Consider the following 23,387-nt stretch of genomic DNA (forward strand, 5'->3'; position numbering starts at 1 on the left):
TTGTTTCCCTGGCGAACCCCGACTAATTATAGATCCCAACCACTCTTTTTTTTTTTTTTTTTTTTAAGACTTTCAGCTAATCCCATGATTTCAGCTTTGAACTTTATCCCTTCCTGCCCTTATTTACAAACCTGAAAGTCTGTTAAGTGCTCGGACACTGAGGTTCTCTGCAGAGTAAATTTGTTTGTTTGTGTCATCATCTCCCTCTGCTAACTACCACTTTGGCAAGTGCATCTCCCAAGGCAAATTTTGCTTTCATAATTGTGTTAAAAATCTACCTTCTCTTGTTGCCATCTGCTTTGTCATTTTTCTTGCTCTTTTAAAAAAATAAATATGCCCTTTTAATTATTTTTGGCACCAATTTAATATATTTGGGGAGAAGCAATCTTTAAACCCAACTAAAAATATTTTTTTCTGTTGTCATCCACAAGAACCTTCTTAAAGATATCTTAGAGACAGCCTCAAATGGATATTTGCTCAATTTCTGAAAAACCTTACACATTTTTAGCTACATATAAATATGTAATCTAAGACATATTCCCTTATGCCATTCACCTAGGCTTGAGTCATGGGGATGTTAACAGACAAGAAATTTGACAACATCCACCTACCTATTTATACTTCTTCCTTGAGTTCTTTAGAATGAACTCAAATGTCACATCTTTCATGATGTCTTCACTGATGATTATGAGTAGAGTTGAGTTTTTGTTTTTTTTTAATTCACTTCTTGCACATTATAAACTTTTTTATTACAGTGTTTTTCTCTCTGTTCTATAAATGTTTGTTTAGGGCAACGTCTCCCACAGTTGACCGGAACTGTGAAAATTTAGAGCCCTATCTTACACTACTTTGTATTACTTTTGCCTCTTATATTACTATACCCACAAGCATGTTTGCTGAAAAAATAAATAAAGGGCTCTGGTGTCCCTTATGCTTGACCATTTCCCCCCGAAAAGGTAGGCAATCATGTGGATAGATGAGAAAAATCTGTTGAGTGAATTATCGATTAGTTAACATATCCCACATGAGCTGTGGGAGGGCATGGCAACCCACTCCAGTATTCTTGCTTGGAGAATCCCATGGAGAGAGGAGCCTGGAGGGCTACAGTTCATAGGATCACAGAGTAGACACCAATGAAATGACTTAGCATGCATGCACCCCACATTAGACAGATATCATCATGTGTTTGATAGAAGATATACTCAAGAAGAAAGGAGTATTTTTGCCCTGAACATCTAAGAATTCAATTATTTGAGTTTTTCTAATTATTTTAACCACTAGTTCTCCAAATCAGTATAGACTATTTTTGAAATGATTTTTAAAAAACCTATCATTTTCAATATGTCATAAAGGAATCCTTCAGAATTGAAATATTTTATAACATGTTGATTATTTCAGTCAGTGTGCATGTGTGTATATGGGATGTAACTGTGTGTGTGCGTGTGTGTGTAGATGAAAGTCAGTTCATTTGGTTAGGGCAAAAATATGATGTGGGAATACTCAGATTTCTTTCTCTACCCTTGACTTGACACAGAGAGGTCAAAATTTCATATTACTTTTGACTTGGAAACCTTGATGTTACATTTTTTTTCCTCTTAAATTGCTAATTTTGAATTGAAAGAGGATCACTTTCAAACCATGGTCATTGCTCAGCAACAAAAGAGTACACAAAAATAAAGGGATTCCATGAAGAATCTGATACAATTGTAAAGGTTATCAAATAATTTATCTTCCCTAATTATTTTACAGCTATTTCTAGCTTTAGAAAAATCTGATATACCTAAGTCTAATTTCTTTCAAAGAGGTTAAATTAAGAGGTAGTCATTCTAATTAAAACTGTATTATTTGCCTCACAAAAGAATTTACTGGAGGACAACTTTTCCATGCACTCCAACATTTTTCACAGATTACCAAGTAAAAGGAAGTGAAGCTGGACAATCAGAAAAATCAAAGCTTAAATGTTAGGGGATGTGTCCATTGAGGATCAATACCTAATAATATCAAAAATTTGATTTACACACATACTAAATGAGATTGTCATGGCAGGAATGATAGCTTTGATTTTTATTTTAATTGCTTATGATCAGTTCTTTAGATTAATTGATAAAGAATTGGTACCTTGAAGTGATGCCATGAATTGTAGGAGTCGGTATATCACTTGGAGTATCTTCCACAGTGGTGATTTGGGTTCTGTTGCTTTTTACACAGGCATATTTTGTGCAGACTTCAACCTGCAAATGTTAGTTTAGAAAACAATAATTGCAACTACTTTCAAAATATAGACTGCTGATGGACTGAAACCCACCCACTCTCATTTCACAGGTGTTTCTTATAGTTCTCTACAGCATCTTGGGGTTTACTAAGTCTTAATGTTTTATGTTGAGTCCAGTGGAACAAACTCAAAATAGAGTCTGGAAATGAGCCTGAGACAATTGATATAGTGATTCAAATGGTAATGTTTAGTTTCTAGTTCCAACTATTCAGAAACAGACAGACATATTCATCTCTTTGGAGCACAACTAAGGAAGAAGGGAAGATGCTTAGTTGACAGTTGGCAAGCATAATATGTTATCACTGCATACTATTCTCTGGATCTATAACCAGGTAGGGTAATGATGATATTTTCTGGAAGCCTTGACACTTGACAACAAATAGCCTCAGTGCTAATCTCTAATGGAAGAAAAATGAGGTCTAGGGAAGACTTTCAATATGGCTGAGCTATTTTATATCCATTTGTTCCAGCTGCAATTGTATTTCTACCTTAATCACAGCAGAAACTCATCACTCACCCTTTAATTCTGCCACCTAATCTGAATAAAAACCGAGGGTGGAATAACTAAAGATTAGAAATTGAGTTCATCAAGCATTAGTAACACAAAGAACATATTCAACAAGAGCAGGGGAGAGACAGATGAACATGTAAGGGATTGCTTGTGGACCATCCATAAAGTGACACCCTTCTGCTCTCCATTAAAGGTTAAATCAAAGAGGAACTGCACTTTTACCAATGATAATTTACTTTCTGTATCTAATACATAAATGGAGGATACTACATGCTGATGAATCTTAAACACTAATACTGAACTTTAAAGCAAAGCAGTTCTCTGAATTTCCATGGGCATTTGAGGAAAGACAAATGTGGAATTTGTTGTATATAGTAGTTATGTTGTTTTGTTCATGAGACACCTAATTGGGAGTTGAGGCATATTTTTATAATGCTGTTGAGTGATTTATTTATGTCATATAGTATTCTGAGCTAACATTAAAGCATGTTCAGTAAATTCCAAATAACTTACAAGGAGATGAATATACTTGCTGTGATAGTATTAATGACAATAAAACTTCACACATATTGGGAAATATATGACTATATGATGCATAGTGAAGTAACTGAAAATCAGCTCAACTGAACTTCTTATGTGCCAAATATTATGATGGGTACTTAAACAAATAATTTAATGAATCCTCACAACTCTGTTTTCATAAGTTTGCAAATAGAAGGGTCAGAGAGCTCAAGGAATATGATCAAGTTGAGAAGATATGAAATTATTTGATTCAGGCTTTACTGTACCCTAATTGTTTTATTATCTAAATAATAAGCACATCTTTAAGTTATAAACTACTTAGGTTTATTCAAATGATTCTCTAGAAAGCTTTTACTCTGATTTTAGAGAAATGTGTCAATACTTTTTCACTTTGTTACTAAAGTAGTATTCCAAGTTTCCATCTTTGGGGCATATTTCTGGTGTTACAGCTATGTTGTATAACATGGAGATGAAACACAAATATAAAGGTTTACATATTAATACTAAAGAGAAAAAATTTAAGAAAAAATTGAATGAGCAGTCCCTTTAGAAAGGTCTATGCAGAATGATTCATTAAAAAACAGATGTTGTGGTGCATCTACATGTCTGCTTTAAAATCAATGGCTATTTCATAGAGGAGGTTAGTAAAGAGAATCTTAGTTTTAAAGTATTAGGCCTATCAGTTAAGTGCACATTTTAAATGGAGACCAATTATCTTTGACATCATTATTACAAATTTTTGAAATTTGATAAAAATCAAATTTCCAGTAATGCAATAACTATTTCATTATGGACTTGGAGGAGGGTCACAAAAATATACTTACAGTTATTAAGAATTTCTTAGTCACCAATCACAAAATTTAAGTATGAGATTCTAATTTCGTCTTTTGTCTCCTCATCTGTTTCCTTGTATCAGATCAAAATACACTCTCTTCAGGCTATTAGTGGGTTTCCCTGATAGCTCAGTTGATAAAGAATCTGTCTGCAATGCAGGAGACCCCGGTCTGATTCCTGGTATTCTAGCCTAGAGAGTTCCATGGACTGTATAATCCATGGGGTCGCAAAAAGAAGGACACAACTGAGCAACTTTCACTTCTCTTCACTTCAGGCCATTAGCAACTCAAACAAACAGATCTGAGTGAAGCCTGTCAGAGTGGAACATGCCTGGAATGCTTACACATCCACCCCTGCTTCATGGTTAGAAGGCTGGTGCTGGATATGCATGCACAGAATCCAGTGATCTCACCACAACCCCCCCAACCCCCCTACCCTGGATGTATTCTGAGTCCTAATAAAGCAAATGAATATGCTGCCTTTCCAGGACTCAACTGGCTTTCTCCACCAGGGCCCCAAAGAGGAAAATACAGTAAATCTTTCATAACTTTCTATGTTAACTTGTCCATTAAGCTGCATTTCTAGGTATTTCGAATGTGATTTTTATTTTACAATGTGATCAATGATCTACATCTACATACAGATTTCCTCTAAGAGTCATGAAGAGAAATAGCAGTTCACTGATCCATGCTAAGATAAACTCAGGTGGGTAGATGGAAATCATGGAATGTACTAAAAAATAAGCAATGTACCTTTCTTCTTTTACTAAATATCTTTATATGTCATTTTCTTAGGATGCCAAGCCTAGTAGTGGGAGAGGTTAATGCATTGGTTGTAACTAGATGATTACAAATGTTTCATTTTCAAATGTAGTGGGAACAGGGGATAGGGGAATGTTCACTTAATGAACAGAGACAGTGAAAAGTTTTCTGTGGTCAAATAAAAATTTCATGCTTAATATCTTCTGAAAATTATTTACAAAGTTGTTATAAATTTTGGGCTTTCCCAAAAGCTCAGTTGGTACAGAATCCGCCTGCAATGCAGGAGACCCCATTTCAACCCCTGGGTTGGGAAGATCCCCTGGAGAAAGGATAGGCTACCTACTTCAGTACTCTGGCCTGGAGAATTTCACAGACTGTAAAGTCCATGGGGTCACAAAGAGTCAGACTAGCATGCATACATGCATGCTAAGTCGCTTCAAGGGTGTCCCACTCTTTGCGACGCTATGGACTATAGTCCATCACACTCCTCTGTCCAGAAGATTCTCTAGGCAAGAGATACTGGAGTGGGTTGCCATGCCATTCTCCAGGGAATCTTCCCAACCCAGGGATTGAACCTGTGTTTCTTATGTCTCCTGCATTGGCGGCCAAGTTCTTTACCATTAGTACCACCTGGGAAGCCCCAGAAGTGCACAGTTTATTCAAAAATTTACTAAATGGCAACCCTTCTCTATAAACTTTGAGCTTCTGAGACATTGTTTTTATCATTAATTTTTGCATTTAGCCTTGCTATCTTTTATATTCTCCTGCTAACAAGATTCCCAATTTCTTGAGGATAAGTTTCTTGTTTTATATGCCTTGGTGTCCTTTATATTTTTTCTACTTTTATGATCAGTAGATCTCAAAGAGACCTAAGAGTTCACTCTCAAATGGTCAATGCACTCTCCGAAACTGCATGTTAACTTTTGTCATATAAATATATACATACTTTTCTAGGAGAGTGTACACTGACTTCATTAGATCCTCAAAGAGGACCAAATGCAAAAAATTTAAATATAATTGTTTTCATACAGGTGAGGGTCATTGAACATTTGTTGAAGGGTGAACAGACATTTTTCTTTCATGCTTGAATACAATTTTTTTATATTTTTGTCTGGCACATATTCATTTATTTTTGCTGTTGTTACATCCAGAATTACAGAATTCTAGAGGTTAGTAGAATGCTTTAAATCATCTAGTCCTTTGTTCTTACAAAAGAGACAATTGACACCAAGAGAGGTTATAAAACTTCCCTAAAGCTATTAAATTTAGTAAATGGTGAAATTGGAGAAGAAAGAATGTCTCTCTAATCATAGGCTAACTCTGATTCCGATGTCAGTAAAAGAACCAGGACAAAGGCAAACTGCTTGGCAAGACTGATTGCAAACACTTGAGCTGCTTCATTTTGCCAGTGAAAATGCCATCACCATCCTCACCATCACTTTCCATATTACTATTATCTCCTCTCCAACGACTCCTGTGTTTGCCCACAGCAATCAATTTCCCTCTTTTCTCTCTTCTTCCCCACCAAATAAATAATCTGTAACCAAGGTGGAAGGCATCCACTAAGAGACATAACCCAGTGAGTTTTATTTAACACACCCATAAGCTTAACCATTGGAAAACAACGTTCTAACCTGGATGTCATAGACAGTGAAGGGAGACAGCTCTCTCAGAATGAAAGACCCGGGCACATTTATTCCAGTCTTGTAGAGCTGATTATTTACATAGACGGAATACTCAGTGACAACACCATTTGGGTTTGAAGGAGCTGTCCAGATGACACGGACAGCTGTACTGTTGATGATGACAACCTCTGGAGGAAGCATGCCCTGAGGCTCTAGAATTAAAGGAAGAAACTGAATAAACTCCAGCTGTCTCTGAAAAAGCACTTGTTAAATTAAACGCAGATTAGTATTTAGGTCGAGCAAAGGGTTTGTTGCTTATCTGCTTTCCTCTGATGAAGTTATCACAGTCTGTAGTCCTCTGTAAATTGGCTTATTATACTCTCAGTTAGAAACCATAAGAATTGGTGGTAAAATGCTTTATACCACCAGCATAGTGCTAATCTTCAATACTATGTGACCAGTGGGATATGATGATAAATTATTCACCCATCTGCACCACTAACACATATCTATTATTTGTCTCTTTTCCCATCCCTTCATTCCATACCTCCCAGGGAAAAAGAAAAGAAAATTTGCTCCTTAAGCAGAAAATAAAACTCAAATATATCGCGGCTGGTGGAACGTGAAAAATCATTTGATGTTACTAGCTTGTAACTCAAGCAATATGAAGCAATAATGCAATATTGTCATTATGTAAATGATTTTGAATGTTGATTACCATAGGTAATGATGAAATCTAACATTAGGAAAAAAAATCTTGCTTGGCGTTAAATTACACAATTACTCAAGCATGTCAGAAATAACTATGCGAAGACCTATTTTTATCATAAGAGCCCATCCTAACTAGTTGAAAAATTGTCCTTGTGATCCATTCTATTTTATAAACAAAAGGTGTCGACCTTTGGCACCACGAAGGGAAACGGGTTCCACACTTAAAGTGCTCTGCTAATGACCTGGAACGCTTGCTTGGGAGGTAATGATATTATAATGTTTATAATGAGACTTTATAAAGCCAAAAAGATTAGAAAGACCATTCCAAACACATTTCAGATTCACAAGTTGCTTCCCTCGCTTCCTCCCCCTTGCTAAGTGGCTTAGAAATGAGTCACAGGCAATTTTTCTCAGTGGCTGAACTTCCACCTACCATTTCTGGTGACTCAGGGAGGGCCATCCCTGTGCTGGGCTGTCGTTGTGAAAAGCATCCTGCTTCTGAAAGCAATTCTTAAAAAAATGTTTCTAAATGTCACCATGTATTGATGTGAATTCAGCTCCCAACTAAGCACAGGCTGAAAAGAACAGGAACAAACTGGGCTAATACCCAGTGATTGGAGCCTTGCAGCTGTCTCTGTGGGACCACTTATTGATCTGCCACTTGAGGACAGCCAGCACTTAAGCATTTTAGCTCCAACCCCCTTCCCTCCAACACCGGAAATTTTATAATGGAAGGATGACTGATCTCAACCTCAGCGAGAATCAATCAATTGCATTCGCATCTCTGAAGCCGAGTTTCCCTTGAAATCTGGACTCACCCCCATCGCAAGTGGTTGCATACAGCACTTCACTGTTTATGCTGGCGACTCCGTTGAAAACAGAGATGGAAATCCGATACTCTGTGTTTGGATTTAAGTGGCCAATGACGTGAGAGTTTACATCTGGGAGGATTTTTCGAGATTCATTGGAGGTAGCAGAACTCCAAAAAAGTGTATAATACTCAACATCACCTTGTAGGTCTTGAAAAGCTGTTAACAATAAACACAGTGCACTGTAAGTGTAGCTGATATAAAAGGGCCCAGGGGGGAAAGACAGAGAATACACTCTATCATTAGCTATTCCTAGAATGAGAAAAGGGGAAAGCTTGCAGAACTTTCCTTAGAAAAATGCTGGGTTTTATTATTATTATTTTTTTTTAACAAAGTTGATTCTATCTGTATCTCATAATTAATTGCATAGACTCTTAACTTCACAGGAAAATAAACTTTTTAATTTCCTTTAAATATTTTAACTATACTACTTATAAGTATTCAACTAATCTTCAAAACTTTGATTAATACTTGAAAAAGGAAATTAAGAGTAAAGTAAAAATATGCAGTACAGGGCAAAAAAACAAAAACAAAGACAAAACAAAAACCTCTGTTCATAAGTAATGGTTCTAAAGAAGAAATCTATGCTAATATAGATGAGGGTATGTCCTGACACAGATGCTAAAACTTGAGAATTTTTAGAATTGCTAACAAAATCTGCTGATAAACACCTGGAAGATTGCTTAGACAGCTACCCTATTATGTACACTTTTGATGTACCAGAGTAATGTAGTATGTTCTCCTTAAGGATCCTAGGATGATATCTGAATTTTGATCAAGGTTCTCATCCTTTTCTCCTAGTTCATGTATCTCTGTGATGTAGACAAGCTCTTTCAAAGTCCAGTCTATTGTTTTCTTTTTCCCTTTCCGCACAATTTCTCCATTCTTGCCCTAAGTTCTGCTTTTTGTGATCTTCCTACCATGATGCTTTGAAAAGAAGATATAGAACACCCCATACCCATATTTTCTTAGCTAGGAAGCAATTACTGCTCTGCTTACATTAACATTGCTTTTGAAGATCTGAAGCAGGATCTATCACCTTGATTTGTATCAGGATTACAAAGGTGGAGTTTTGTATATGAAAGTTCCTGAATTGTATGTAAAAGCTTGTGTTAAAATTGTTCCACAAAATTAAGCAAGGATGGGGGTGGGGAAAGGTGGCATTTCTCTGCATGGTTATTGAAGTACAGTGTCTCAAGTATATGAGATTCTGGGTATGGCCATGGAAAGGAATATGGTTTGGGGAGTTGTATGACTTTCTTTTAAGAATCATTGTTCGTTAAAATCTTGGGGGTCTTACACAAAAACTGAATGTTGATTTGATGTTTTGTTTTGTTTTATTTCCTGAATGCACTACCGCACTGAACTAACATCCAGCAATAGTTAGAAAGGTCTGGTATATCAGTATAGTTGAAAGAATTTATAGTAAGCGATCTTTAGTAATTACTTTGGAAAACTCTGGGAATTGAAATGTTTCTTTTCTCTGCTGTCACAAATGTCAGCATCTTTAATAACGAGGCCATTATTACGCATTTTCAGGAATCGGCTCTTCATGTCTCTCAATATTTTTCCAAATGATAACATTCATCAAGTGTAGCAAAGCAACTAGGTTCTGTGAGAGTAAAAGTTCCTTCTATCATTAGAATTATTTTCTGCTGCTCTACAGTACTATTCCTCATTAATTTATGGCAGCAAAGATATGGCAGATTTGAAGTTCATCTTGTATTTTAGTTTCATTAATTTATGGCAGCAAAGATATGGCAGATTTGAAGTTCATCTTGTATTTTAGTTTGCTACATGAGCAGGCTGTTTAGAAATTCAAGTCGTAAAGATATAATATTAAGGAAGTACTTTCAAATTCTACTTAAAAATATAAATGGGTCTTTAATCACAGTTATTAAATGCGCCTGAAATCTCTTCTGTCAAGTTCCAATGAATGAACTTGTGTATATACATTGAAAATATTGGGACTAGCACAGTAAGTTCAAGATGAGTGAGGATCATATATCAATATGTGGATGAAATGCCATTAAATGCTCATTCTTAGTCATGTGCCATATGTCACCTCCTCGAAATAGAACAAAATCTGTTGTCCCAAAGAAGAAAGGAAAAGATGGAATTCAGTTCCACTAGTTATATCTTACTGCATGAGAGAGAGGCTCCTCTAACCAGAAGCAGGCAGCATCTCCAGGCAATAATGCCAGATTTCTGCACCACCCTGCTTCTCACCAACATCTGCTTCAGCTTGCCACTCTCTCCCTTCATTGACATTACAGTGCAGAGGCCAAAACACAGAAAACTAGTTGAAACATATTAAACAGATTAAATCATCTTCATATTCCTAGGTTTTTTTTATGAAAAGTTTTGGGAGCGGTACATGCACAGAAGTGTCCTTTTACATTGTTCAAACAAGGTTTTCAAATGTCAGTGGGCTCTTTCTAAGACAGCAAACCATCTTAGAGACAGAAGATACATCTTCAGTTCTACAGACCAGCGCAAAATTCAAGGTTGCTGACCTTGAGTTGACTCTGAGAGCGGAACACTGTTCAAATTGAAATAACTGGTATGAGAAGTTTCCCAGAAAATCCCACCCTCCCTGTGGATTGATAAAAACTGGACCGGAACATATTTCTCCTTTTTAAAAAAGAAAAACATGAGTTACAAGGCTTCTTATAATAGCATAAGTGAAACATTTTCTAGAACCTTAAAAGGAGAATTTGTTTTTCATATACTACTTCTATGTGAATCAGTGGAAGTGTTATAAAACATTTGCATGATGTTCTTAAAAATAACAAAAGGGACATGCCTTTGTGAAAAAGATGCTTTAGGAAACATGTAGCTGTAATTATGAAAAGACAGATGTCAAAACAGAGATATTAAATTACCTTCTTAAAGAAGAAAAGAAAGCAATAAAACCTAAAAAGCTTGTCAGAATTAAAATCTGCACTGGAAGCAGAAAAAATACTGAGTTAAAAATGAACAATATGAAAAAGTAAAAAGGAAAATGAGTAAGAAGAAGGCAATGAAAGTCAAAATTTATAGATATTGAAAATAGAGAATAGAAAATCTAATTGACTTGAAAAATAAATGGGATAAATAATCATGGATCTAAAATGTCCCATAAAACATGACTCAAAATGAAGTTTTATATCCAGAAATTGAATAGATTAATATACAGTATTAGCAAAAATAATGGCAACATATCCAAAGACATACAGAAACTTATGACATTTTGAAAATCAACTAAATCGAAAAGACAATCTGCAAAGGAGAAAAAGAATCAGGCAACTTTCAAACTTATCTTCTGAAACATTAAATGTGGAAGACAATGGAAAAATTTCAAGAAGTTCTGAGGTAAAATATTTTGATCCAAGAATTTCATACACATCTAAGTCATTATATTTATGTGCAAATATGACAGAAACTTTTCTTATGTAGGTAAAAGAGAATGTGCAAAGATAGCAGAAACATGTTCTTATTTAAGCAAAAATCAGGTGGCATAATGGTAAAGAATTTGACTGCCAATGCAAGAGACTCAGGAGACTTGGGTTCAGTTCCTGGGTTGGGAAGGTCCCCTGGTGAAGGAAATGGCAATCCATTCTAGTATTCTGGTCTGTAAAATTCCGTGGACAGAGGAGCCTGGCAGGTTACAGTCCATGGGGTTACAAAGAGTCAGACACAACGACCACACGAGCACTAAGAGAACATGTAGCTCATTTATTTATTTAACTGTAATTATAAAATTTTTCCAATAATGTTATCTAAAAAACAAAGAGATGAAGCAAGCTCCAGAACTTAAGATTGGAGAAGTTTTAGAAATGATGATAAATATCAAAACTAGAGAAATTAATTATGTAAAAATGATTATATAATAATTTATACACCAAACATTGAAGGTGGCAGGTGAGAAGGGCAAGGAAAGTAAGAGTACACAAAATTCGTGATCAAACATAAAATAAAAAGACTCAGAAAAGTAGAGAAAGACATCACTAACCACTATCAGCAGCAATGAAACTTGAAAAATCACTACAGAAGATAGAAGTTGTGGTGAAGATCCAGGACATTCACTAACACCCATGTGATTCTATTCTTGTCAAATAGGGAGACTAAATTTTCTGGGCTCCTTGCATCTGAGTGAAGTCATGTGACCAGTTTGTGCCATTTCTGACCCTCGGTATTAAGAACCAGTTGATCATCTCTGATTGTCTCTGATTTTCCCAGCAAGAGAAGGACTTCAAGGCACAAGGAAGGGAATGTGGATGTCCTGAATGGAAAGAGCCAAGGTCCTTAAGTGACCCAGGATGAGTCTAGAAAGAGATGAGGAAAAGTTTTAAATAAAATTCAGATTTTGGTTTTTGTTCTTGTGTGAGTCCTAGGAAACAAGATAGAAAATATAGATGTAACTATGGGATGGAGGATTTGAAACCTGTTGTTTCACTGGAGACTTCTTGAGTTTGAAGTGTTTTTGTGGCCACCAGGTTTACTTTTAAATTAAAGTGTGAGTGTCTGAACTAGAGTTTTACATATAATTTGGAGTTAAGCTAAGAATACTAACTTGTGTTTGAAGCAACAGGATGGAATGAGGATTTCCTATGAGATTACATTAAAAATGTGTACACTGGGAAATATTTCTCAGGTATTCTAATCCTGTTCTGGGTAACCCATATTTTATAGACCACAGAAATGTATGAGTAGGTATTGCTCTACTGTAGCACATCAGGTCAATCTCAGTGAGTTGGAAAAAGAAGGTTATAAGCCATGGATACAATTTGTTACTAAATGCCACTTTTTGATGATGCTGTCCATGTTTAGGTCAGAAATGTGATCACAGCCATAGCAAATTCTCAAATCTAGAATAAGTCCCTCTCCTTTGTAGTGGGTTTTCAAATAATTTAAAACAGTTGTTAGCTAGGCTGGTTGAAAATCCTCTTGCAAAAGGATTATACTCTGCACATGCTGTTGGATTATTTTTGTGTTGTGTGCGCTCACGTGCTCAGTCGCTCAGTCATGTCCAGCTCTTTGCTACCCCATGGACTGTAGCCCTCCAGGCTCCTCTGTCCGTGGCACTTCCCAGGCAAGAATACTGGAGTGGGTTGCCATTTCCTCCTCCAGGGGATCTTCCTGATCCAGGAACTAAACCCATGTCTCTTGCATACCATTGCACCACCTGGAAAACCCTGTTGGATTATTTTTAGTTTGTTGTCAATATCAATCATGTCCTTTAGATCTTTATCAGCTAGAACAGGGGTCAGCAAACTCAGGATTTTACCTTGAGTACAAATCTATCCTCTTGGCCAAACCTGGCCTGCCACTTCTTTGTATATAACCTGTGAGCTAAGAATGACTTTTACACTTTTAAATTGTTGGGGAAAAAATCAAAAGAATAGTAGCTTTTTCATGACATGTGAAAATTATGTGAAAATGAAATCTCACTGTTCACGATAAATTTTTATTGGAACACAGGCATACTTGTTGAAGAATTGTATATTGCTGTTTTCATGCTACAATGACAAACTTGAGTAGTTGTGACAGAGAATGTATATTGCCTGCAAAACCTGAAGGGTTTTCTGTCTGGCACTTTACAACAAAGTCTCTGGCCCTAATCTCCAGCAATTAGAGTAAGCCACACCACTCAAAGGATCTCCAGTTTTTTCTAGGATTGAATTCCTCAGTCATTTCTCATTAGCAGGCTCAATGGGTGGTAACTGTGCCTCAGTGTAAAAATCTGGAAGGACCTTACTAAAGCTATTCTATAATAGAAGTGTTTATCTTGCTCATAGATTCTTAGAGTTCAGATTCCCAAGTTCTATGGTGAAGAGTTCTGTGTCAACAACTAAGTACTTCTTGGAAAATTTGATATGATCACTTCTTGAGAAAATTTTTGACTCTGGCTGAGGGTAAAAGTGCTCACATGAAGAAGTGGGAAAATTTTCCAGAGCTATATCCAAGTCAGGCTCCTTATCTTCCCCAGCAAGATATCTAGATGCCTTCTACCTAGTTAAGCAACTAAAACAAATATCTGCATTTGCAACCCTCTCTGCCCCCAGGTCCTTCAGCCTCTCATTGTGTTCCAGGCTTCTTTCAATAATCTGCCAGGGAGTATTGTATTTAAAGGAAATGTACATGAAATGTGTTAATTATTCATCATTCTATATTTGGCAATGGAGAAAGGACAGCACATTCCTGCTTGTGAAGTGAACTGATAAGGTAAACAGGGACAGAGTTAGTTACCTAAGCTTCTGTAACTAAAGAGCCTTAAATAAAGTGATTTAAATAAAATAAATATTAATTTATATCTCACACAATAGCCTCAAAGTAGGTGAATAAGATTGTGCTCCATGTGGTCATTCAAGAACCCAGGTTCTTTCTCTTATGTGGCTTTGGATCTCTAAGGGTGTTGGCCATGCCTGCAGAGTTTAAACAGAGAACATGGCTGTGTCTATGGTCTAGTCCAGGGAGAAGACAGAATAGGCACGTTCTTAGTGTTTCATAGTTATGACCCCAAAAGACACACATCATTTCTTTGCACATTCTATTGGCATGAGCACAGTCACATGGATACAACTAACTGCAAAGGAGGCTGGTAAACGCAGTGTCTAAAAACAGCAGTAACACAAATGCTTGACAGGAGGCAGAGAAATTGGTCACTCATTCATTGTTTAGGGAGTGTGCAGCAGTACAGCCACTCTGGGGAACAGTTTGGCAAAATGGTAACAAAACTACCCTAGACTTACCAACCAGTCCAGCAATTGAATATTTGGGCATTTATCCCAGAGAAATAAAAACTTATGTTTACACACATGCACATGTGCACACACACACAAGTTGTTTGTTTTGAATAAAGGACTGTAAATGATTAGCATAAACAAAACAAAACCCCAAAAAGAAATCCCCCTAAAAAATACAGAAACAAATAAAAGAAATGGCTTCCCATTTTTTGTTTTTATAAAACTGCTGCTAAAAGCACTGTGAACATTTGAGAGATAGAATAATAATTTATATCAATACTAAATGCTTATTAACTGCTGAACATATATTATTTCATTTTTGTCACAATATTTTAAGGCAGTTATTATGATCCTCCTATTCTGAATTAGGAAACTAGGATATAGTGAAGTTAAGTGACTTGTTTTAGGTCATAGTGCTAGAAAATAGTGCAACTGGAACTCAAGCTTAAGTTTTCCTGATCCTAAAACCTGATTTTAAAAATTATTCCTCCATGGCTTCATAGAATTTTGCCATTTTTCTAGTTTGGAGAATTTACAATGGAATAGATGCAGTCACCAACAGGAGAGTTAGAGAGGAAAAAATTCTCATGAAGAATTTGAGAAAGTCTTTATCTAGGGGATGAGGACATGAGTAGCTGGTGATATAAGAGGGAGCATTTGAGTTAGGAGGGGTCATTCATGGACCCACTAACACAGAGAAACAGACTAGGATGGTGCTGACACGAGAAGTTTGGAGTGAGTCATTATTGAGACGGACTTCTAGATGACCACATCTGTAATATGTAAAAGAAGCAGGTCAGGTCACAGCAAGTACACACATGAATAAGAGGGAAGCCCGTGAACAGACAAATCCAGTCTCTTCATTCTGGTATCTGGACCAGTGGTAAGGGAAGCAGAGGGACAAGGTGAGCCAATGATGGTGGGTGCTTTTAAAAGAGGTGAGGTTTGGGATGATTTGTATGTATTAAAACCTGAACAGGATAAGTTCAAAGTCAAATATCTAGCTACAAAATCTGGCAGTTTCTGATTAAGAGATCAAGATGAGGCATATGATTTTTGTGTGAATTTAAACTTTTTAAATAGTGATGCCTTCATAATGTAAGGCAGGAATTATGTCATTGATCTCTGCATTTCCAGTGCCCGGGACAAAAATGTCAAGGATAAATATTCATGGAAGGAAGAAGAAAAGGAAAGAGAGGGAGGAAACTAAAAGAGAAAAAGGAAAGAGGGAAGGAAAAGAGAAAGAAAAGAGATGAACAAAAAAGATTAACTGGGTTGGTCAAAAAGTTCATTTGGGTTTGTCTGTCACATCTTATGGAAAAATCTGAACAAACTTCTTGGCCAACCCAATATGAAACACAATGTGAACATCTGAAGGTTGAGGAGCTCTTGACAGATGGACAAGTGGACAGCATTTGGATGGTTTTTTTTCATTTCCTCTTATTTCAATACCTTCCTCTCTCACCACCTCCAGTATTTTCTTACTCTTTTCTGCCCATCAATGACCTCATTAGTGAGGAGACCTCAGAAGAGGTGCTGCCTTTCTACCCTTTTCCCTCGTGGGCATTTTTCACCATTTATTTTAGAGTGAGCAGTCAAAATGGGAAGATCTCACTAAATCACTCTTGACAAAGTGCTAATAACCATTAAGGTCACATGCAGAAGAAATAGCCGAAAATGGGATGCTTAAGTTGGAGAAATGCTACTGACTAACTGCAATTTGGGGTAAGTCACCAAGTTGCAGGGCTGCATGAATAACTTAAGCGATGTTTTGTATCTCTTCCTATAAAAATGTGAATTTTCTCCAATGAAATCATTTATTTTCATCGTATTTCATTTAGGTTGAACTATGTTCTTTTATATAGAAAGTAGGGATGAGAACCACATCTTTCTCTAGGGACCAGGGAGACGGGGGCTGCAGTCTGTGGAAAGGGGAAGCCAGTGTCAGGGGATATTCTCCATTCAGCAATGTGGGAAGCTTTTCAATCAATTACTGGATTTTTCAAATCAATTCCAAAATTATCATCTTTATGTGAAAGCTTCTAATTTGCTAAATGTTAGCAAAATATTATTTTTTTTTTCAAATACTGCCAGCAAGACAATGTGTGGAGGATGGGGAAGTAAATATGGCCCATGTGCTACCAGTTTGTAATATTTGCCCTAAAAAATTAACTGAACAGATGCAGGATGCATTTTCCTCACATGACCTCACATAGTAATGTAAACATTTAAAGTGGGCACTTTTAAAACTTTAATAACTTATCCCCATTAATCTGTGATTGGTAAAAATTTACCAGAGATATTTTACTTGGAAAATGGTGTGTCCATGTGGAGGGTCATAATTAAGAAAAAATATACTTTAAAAACGCATTTTATGGTTTTTATTGAATAAATGTAAGTTTATTCATGACTTTCAACTTATAGTTTTGTTCCTTTTAGCATATTAGACAAGGTGCCATTTTATTCCACAAATCAAGAAAACAATTGAAATTAAAATTGCACAAAAGAGGTGGCCCTTTCACAGTCAAGAGACTTGTTAATTTACTTAGGATAGCAGGTTGCAAGAAGAAAGAAAATGATAATGCAACACGCTTGCACAGAGCTGACCCTCTTCTGAGAGTTAACCTTTGTACTCACAAATAGTTATCTGAAAAATTTCTAAGGTATGAATGGAAATAACAGCAGATTGCATTACCTACATCCCGAAGGTCAGAGGTTCAGATTACCAAGGTAATGAAACTTCAGTGAGCTGCTTCAGATCTATTAGGTTTGTCAGTTTTTATAAGCATGCTTACTTCAGGCATGCAATTATAACATAAAGGAGCTATATTGGTGAAAATTCAGTCACTGGATCTCAACAGAAGTATTCAAATGTCAGATGCAGGGAGGGCATCCACCTTTCCAAGTAGGCTTTTAAGATGAATCAGGTATCGAGGGCGAAATAGAAAGGAGATGAGCGAAAATATATTATACATAAGAATCCATCTCCATATAAAAACTTTTTTTTGTATTTTTTCCTAGAAGTGTCTCGGGAGGTAACCACAGGCATCAATTAACTTATATTCTTCCATGTACATGGCTTAAGAGATCCCAACAGAGGTGACACAGATCATTAGAAATCTGCAACCTTATAAAACCCTAGTAAATAGTTTTTTATAAAAATGGCTTACTTAGTAGCAATATAGATCAACATAACCAATGCTAATTTTAATTTACAATTAGTGTCACCTAACACTGGTTTTAATCCATGACTGACATAACAGGGGCAAATTCACTCAAGGTGTTCTAAATAAAATAGGAAGCATTTCTCTTAGGCTATAACAAAATCAAAATCACAAGGTTACAATTGCCCAACCAGGAGTCATTTTTCATCTTTTTATATACTAGCAGATGATTATCCTACTAGATACAGTTTACTTTCATAAAACAAAATTTCAATAAGGATTTCCAAGTCAGATATTTCTTAATATTTGGTAGTATCCTAGCAAGTTCTGGTTAACTATTTGCCAGATCAAAAGTGATACTTCTAAGAAGGACTATAATATATAGTGCCATGATATATTCAGTTATGTTTTTTTTCTGATTGTGACATTTGTTGCTCAGCTACTAAGTTATGTCTGACTCTTTGTGACCCCATGAACTGCAGTATGCCAGGCTTCCCTGTCCTTCACTATCTTCTGGAGTTTGCTCAAACTCATGTCCATTGAGTCAGTGATGCTGTCCAACCATGGATCACTAAAAATTAATTAGAGTAAAAATTAGTAGAGTAAATGCTACTCTACTGACCAACCATATCTGAAATTTCAATTATGTTGTTTCTTTAGACGCAGGGGGAGAAGGCAATGGCACCCCACTCCAGTACTCTTGCCTGGAAAATTGCATGGACAGAGGAGCCTGGGAGGCTGCAGTCCATGGGGTCGCTATGAGTTGGACACAACTGAGCGACTTCACTTTCACTTTTCACTTTCATGCATTGAAGAAGGAAATGGCAACCCACTCTAGTGTTCTTGCCTGGAGAATCCCTGGTGGGCTGCCGTATATGGGGTCGCACAGGGTCGGACACGACTGAAGCGACTTAGCAGCAGCAGCAGCAAAGACGCAGGAGCAGACTAGATCCATGTGTGAGCTCTTCTAACTGCCTATAAAGTCATGTTCTAAATGAGCCAAGGGTGAGTCCCTGTGTTATCAAATCAAGTTCAGTGATGGTGGCCAGGTTTTGTTACCTGTGTCAAGCTGGAACTCTGGCTATCACCAGTACTGATGAGGATTCACTTGGAAAGATCCATCACATTACCACAATTCTAGTAAATGGATCTTGCTAATTAATGATGAGTTATGAGACTGGGGGCAGACCTCTCTGTAGGAAAGTGCACAATATCATACTGTATCAAAAAGACTTGCAGAATTAGAGAAAATATTTGCAAACATTGCAACTGATAAGGGATTAATCTCCAAAACACATAAAGAGCTCATACTGCTCAATATTTTTTAAAAAAGTAGTCCAATCAAAAAATGGGTAGAAGATCTAAAAACACATTTCTCCAAAGAAGATGTAAAGATGGCCAGAAAGCACGTAAAACAATGCTCAACATTACTAATTATTAGAGAAATGTAAATCAAGACTAGAGTGAGGTACCACCTCACACTGGTCAGAATGGCATCTTCAAAAAGCCTACAAATATTACATGCTGGAGAGAGTGGGGTGAAAAGGGAACCTTCCCACACTATTGGTGGGAATGTAAACTGGTACAGCCACTGTAGAGAAAAGTATGGAGATTCCTTATAAAACTAAAAATAGAGCTACCATATGACCCTATAATCCCACTCTTGGGCAAATAACCAGAGAAAAACATAATTCAAAAAGATGCATGCACTCCTCCCCAATGTTCATAGCAGCACTATTTACAATAGCCAATGCAAGGAAACAGCCTAAATGTCCACTGAGAGAGGAATGGATAAAGATGTGTTACATATAGAAAATGGAATATTTTTCAGCCTTTATAAAGGATAAAAGTATGCCATTCGCAGTGACATGGACAGACCTAGAGAATATCACACTAAGTCAGACAGAGAAATACAAATATTATACAATATTGCTTACATGTGGAATCTTAAAAAAAAGATAATAGTGACGTTATCTACAAAACAGACTCTCATATGTAGAAAATAAACTTATGGTTATCAAAGGGGAGGTCGGAAGAGAGATAAATAAGGAGTTTGGGATTAAAATATAGATATTACTATATATAAAACAGATAAACAACAAAGTGCAGCACAGGGAACTATACTCAATATCTTATGATAACATATAGTGGAAGAGAATATAAAAAAAGAATATATTTATATATATGTATCACTGAATTACTTTATTGTACACCTGAAACTAGCACAGCATCGTAAATCAACTATCCCCTTCACAGATCACTGCCCGGTCATGGTGAAGGGGCTTGCATAACTCAGTGAAGCTATGAGCCATGCCTTGTAGGGCCACTCAAGACTTACGGGTCATAGCAGAGAGTTTTGACAAAATATGATCTGCTGTACTGGAGGAGGGAATGGTAAACTACCCCAGTATACTTGCCGTGAGAACCTCATGAACTGTATAAAAGGACAAAAAGATACGACATCTTAAGATGAGCCCACCGGTCTAAAGATGTCCAATATGCTACTGGGGAAGAGTGGTGGAGAACTACTAATAGCCCCAGAAAGAATGAAGCAGTTAGGCCAAAGCAGAAACGATGCTCGGTTGTGGATGTGTCTGGTGATAAAAGTAGAATCTGATGCTGCAAAGAACAGTATTGCATGGGAACCTGGAATGTTAGGTCCATGAATCAAGGTAAATTGGATGTGGTCAAGCAGGAGGTGGTAAGGATAAACATCAACATCTTAGGAATCACTGAACTGAAATGGACAGGAGTGGGCCAATTTAATCCAGATGATCTTTATATCTACTACTGTGGGCAAAAATTCATAGAAGAAATGGAGTAGCCCTCATAGTCAACAAAAGAGTCCAAAATGCAGTACTTGGGTGCAAGTTCAAAAATGACAGAATGATCTCGGTTTGTTTCCAAGGCAAGACATCCCATATCACAGTAATTCAAGTCTATGAGGATGCTGAAGAAGCTGAAGTTGATCAGGTCTATGAAGACCTAGAAGATCTCCTAGAACTAACACCAAAAATAAAAAAGATGTTCTAGTCATCACTGGGGATTGGAATGTAACAGAAGGAAGTCAAAAGATACCTGGAGTAACAGGCAAACTACTGTTTGCCTGTTAAACAGGCAAAAACAAGACCAATTTTGGTCTTGGTGAACAAAATTAAGCAGGGCAAAAGTTAACTGAATTCTGCCAAGAGAATGCACTGGTCATAGCAAATACCTTTTTTCAACAACACGAGAGATGACTTTACACGTGGACATTTCCAAATGGTTAATACCAAAATCAAACTGATTACATTCTTTATAGCTGAAGATGAATAAGCTGTGTACAGTCAACAAAAAGACCTGGAGCTGACTATGGCTCAGATCATCAGTTTCTCATAGAAAAATACAGGCTTAAACTAAAGAAAGCGGGGGGAATCACTAGGTATGAGATAAATCAAATCCCATGTGAATATGCAGTGGAGGTAACAAGTAGATTCAAGGAATTAGATCTAATAAAGAGTTTGCCTGAAGAACTATGGATGGAGGTCCATAATACTGTACAGCAGGCAGCGGACAAAACCACCCCAAAGAAAAAGAAAATTAAGAAGGCAAAGTGGTTACCTGAGGAGGCTTTACAAATGGCTAAAGAAAGAAGAGAAGTGAAAAACAAGGGAGAAAGAGAAAGGTATATCCAACTAAACATAGAGTTCCAAAAAAACTGCACAGAGACAAGAAGGCCTTTTCAATGAACAGTGCATAAAACTAGAAGAAAACAACAGAAGGAGAAAGACTAGGAATCTCTTCAGGAAAATTGGAGATATCAAGGTAACATTTCATCTAAAGATGGGCACAATAAAGGACAGAAACAGTAGAGACATAGTAGATACTAAAGAGATCAAGAAAAGATGGAAAGAATACACAGGAGAACTCTACAAAAAAGATCTTAATGAACAGGATTACTATAATGTTGTGGTCAGTCATCCAGAGCTAGACATTCTGGAGAGTGAAGTCAGGGGTGCCTTAGGAAGCACTGCTGTTAATTAAAGCTAGCGGATGTGATGGAATTCCAGTAGAACTATTCAAAACCCTTAAAGGATGATGCCATCAAGGTTTTGCATTCACTGTGTCAACAAATCTGGAAGACGCAGCAGTGGCCACAGGACTGGAAAAGGTCAATCCTCATCCCAATTCCCAAGACAGGTAGCACTAAAGAATGTGCTAACCACCAGACAATTGCACTCATCTCCCATGCTGGTAATGTCATGCTAAAATCTTGCATGCTAGGCTTCAGCATTATGTTAACCAAGAACTTCCAGATGTCCAAGCTGGGTTTAGAAAAGGAAGAGGAAGCAGAGATCAAATTGTTGCCAACATTCCCGGGAACATGGGGAAAGCAAGGGAATTCCAGAAAAACACCTATCTCTGTTTCAACAACTATATCAAAGTCTTTGACAGTGTGAATGAGTGAGTGAAGTCGCTCAGTTGTGTCCGACTCTTTGTGACCCCATGAACTGTAGCCTACCAGGCTTCTCCATCCATGGGATTTTCCAGGCAGGAATATTGGAGTGGGTTACCATTTCCTTCTCCACTTTGACAGTGTAGATCATAAAAAACTGTGGAAAGCTCTTAAAGAGCTGGGAATACTAGACTGTCTTACCTCTCTCCTGAGAAACCTGTATGCAGGTCAAGAAGCCACAGTTAGAAACAACTGATTGGTTCAAGATTGAGAAAGGAGTATGACAGGGCTGTCTGCTGTCACTCTGTTTAACCTATACTGTGAGAAATGCTGGGCTGGATGGGTCACAAGCTGGAATTAAGATAGGCGGGAAAAATATCAACAACTTCAGATATGAGGATGATACCACTCTAGTGACTGAAAGTGAGGAGGAACTAAAGAGCCTCTTGATAAGGGTGAAGAAAGAGAGTGAAAGAACTGGCTTAAAACTAAATATTAAAAAACCTAAGATCATGGCATCCAGCCCTGTTATTTCATGGCAAATAGAAGGGGGAAAGGTGGAAGTAGTGACGGATTTCCTCTTCTTGGGCTCCAAAATCACTGTGCATGGTGACTGCAGCCATGAAATCAGAAGACAATTGCTTCATGGCAGGAAAGCTATGACAAACCTAGACAGTGTTGAAAAGCAGAGACATTACTCTCCCCACAAAGGTCCATATAGTCAACACTATGGTTTTCCCAGTGGCCATGTACGGTTGTGAGAGCTACACCATAAAGAAGGAAGAGTGCCAAAGAGTTGATGCCTTTGAACTGTGGTGCCGGAGAGACTCCTGAAAGTCCCTTGGATGGCAAGGACCTCAAACCAGTCAATCTTAAGGGAAATCAACCCTGAAAACTCGTTGGAAAGACTGTTGCTGAAGCTGAAGCTCCAGTATTTTGGTCATCTGATGGTGAA

At 37.1% G+C, this 23,387-nt stretch overlaps 1 protein-coding gene across 1 annotated transcript in view; it reads right to left on the bottom strand.

Moving 5' to 3' along the window:
- Positions 1-23,387, bottom strand: part of USH2A (usherin) — a 905,205-nt gene that overhangs the window by 287,236 nt on the left and 594,582 nt on the right. Inside the window, exons 44-46 of the mRNA XM_065936753.1 lie at positions 8,055-8,264; positions 6,535-6,737; positions 2,119-2,231 (exon numbers count right to left, since the gene is read on the bottom strand). Coding sequence (XP_065792825.1) covers positions 2,119-2,231; positions 6,535-6,737; positions 8,055-8,264 — 526 coding nt within the window. The remainder of the gene's footprint in view (positions 1-2,118; positions 2,232-6,534; positions 6,738-8,054; positions 8,265-23,387) is intronic.

The sequence above is a fragment of the Muntiacus reevesi genome, chromosome 5 (genome assembly GCF_963930625.1).
Source record: "Muntiacus reevesi chromosome 5, mMunRee1.1, whole genome shotgun sequence".
Lineage (NCBI taxonomy): Eukaryota > Metazoa > Chordata > Mammalia > Artiodactyla > Cervidae > Muntiacus > Muntiacus reevesi.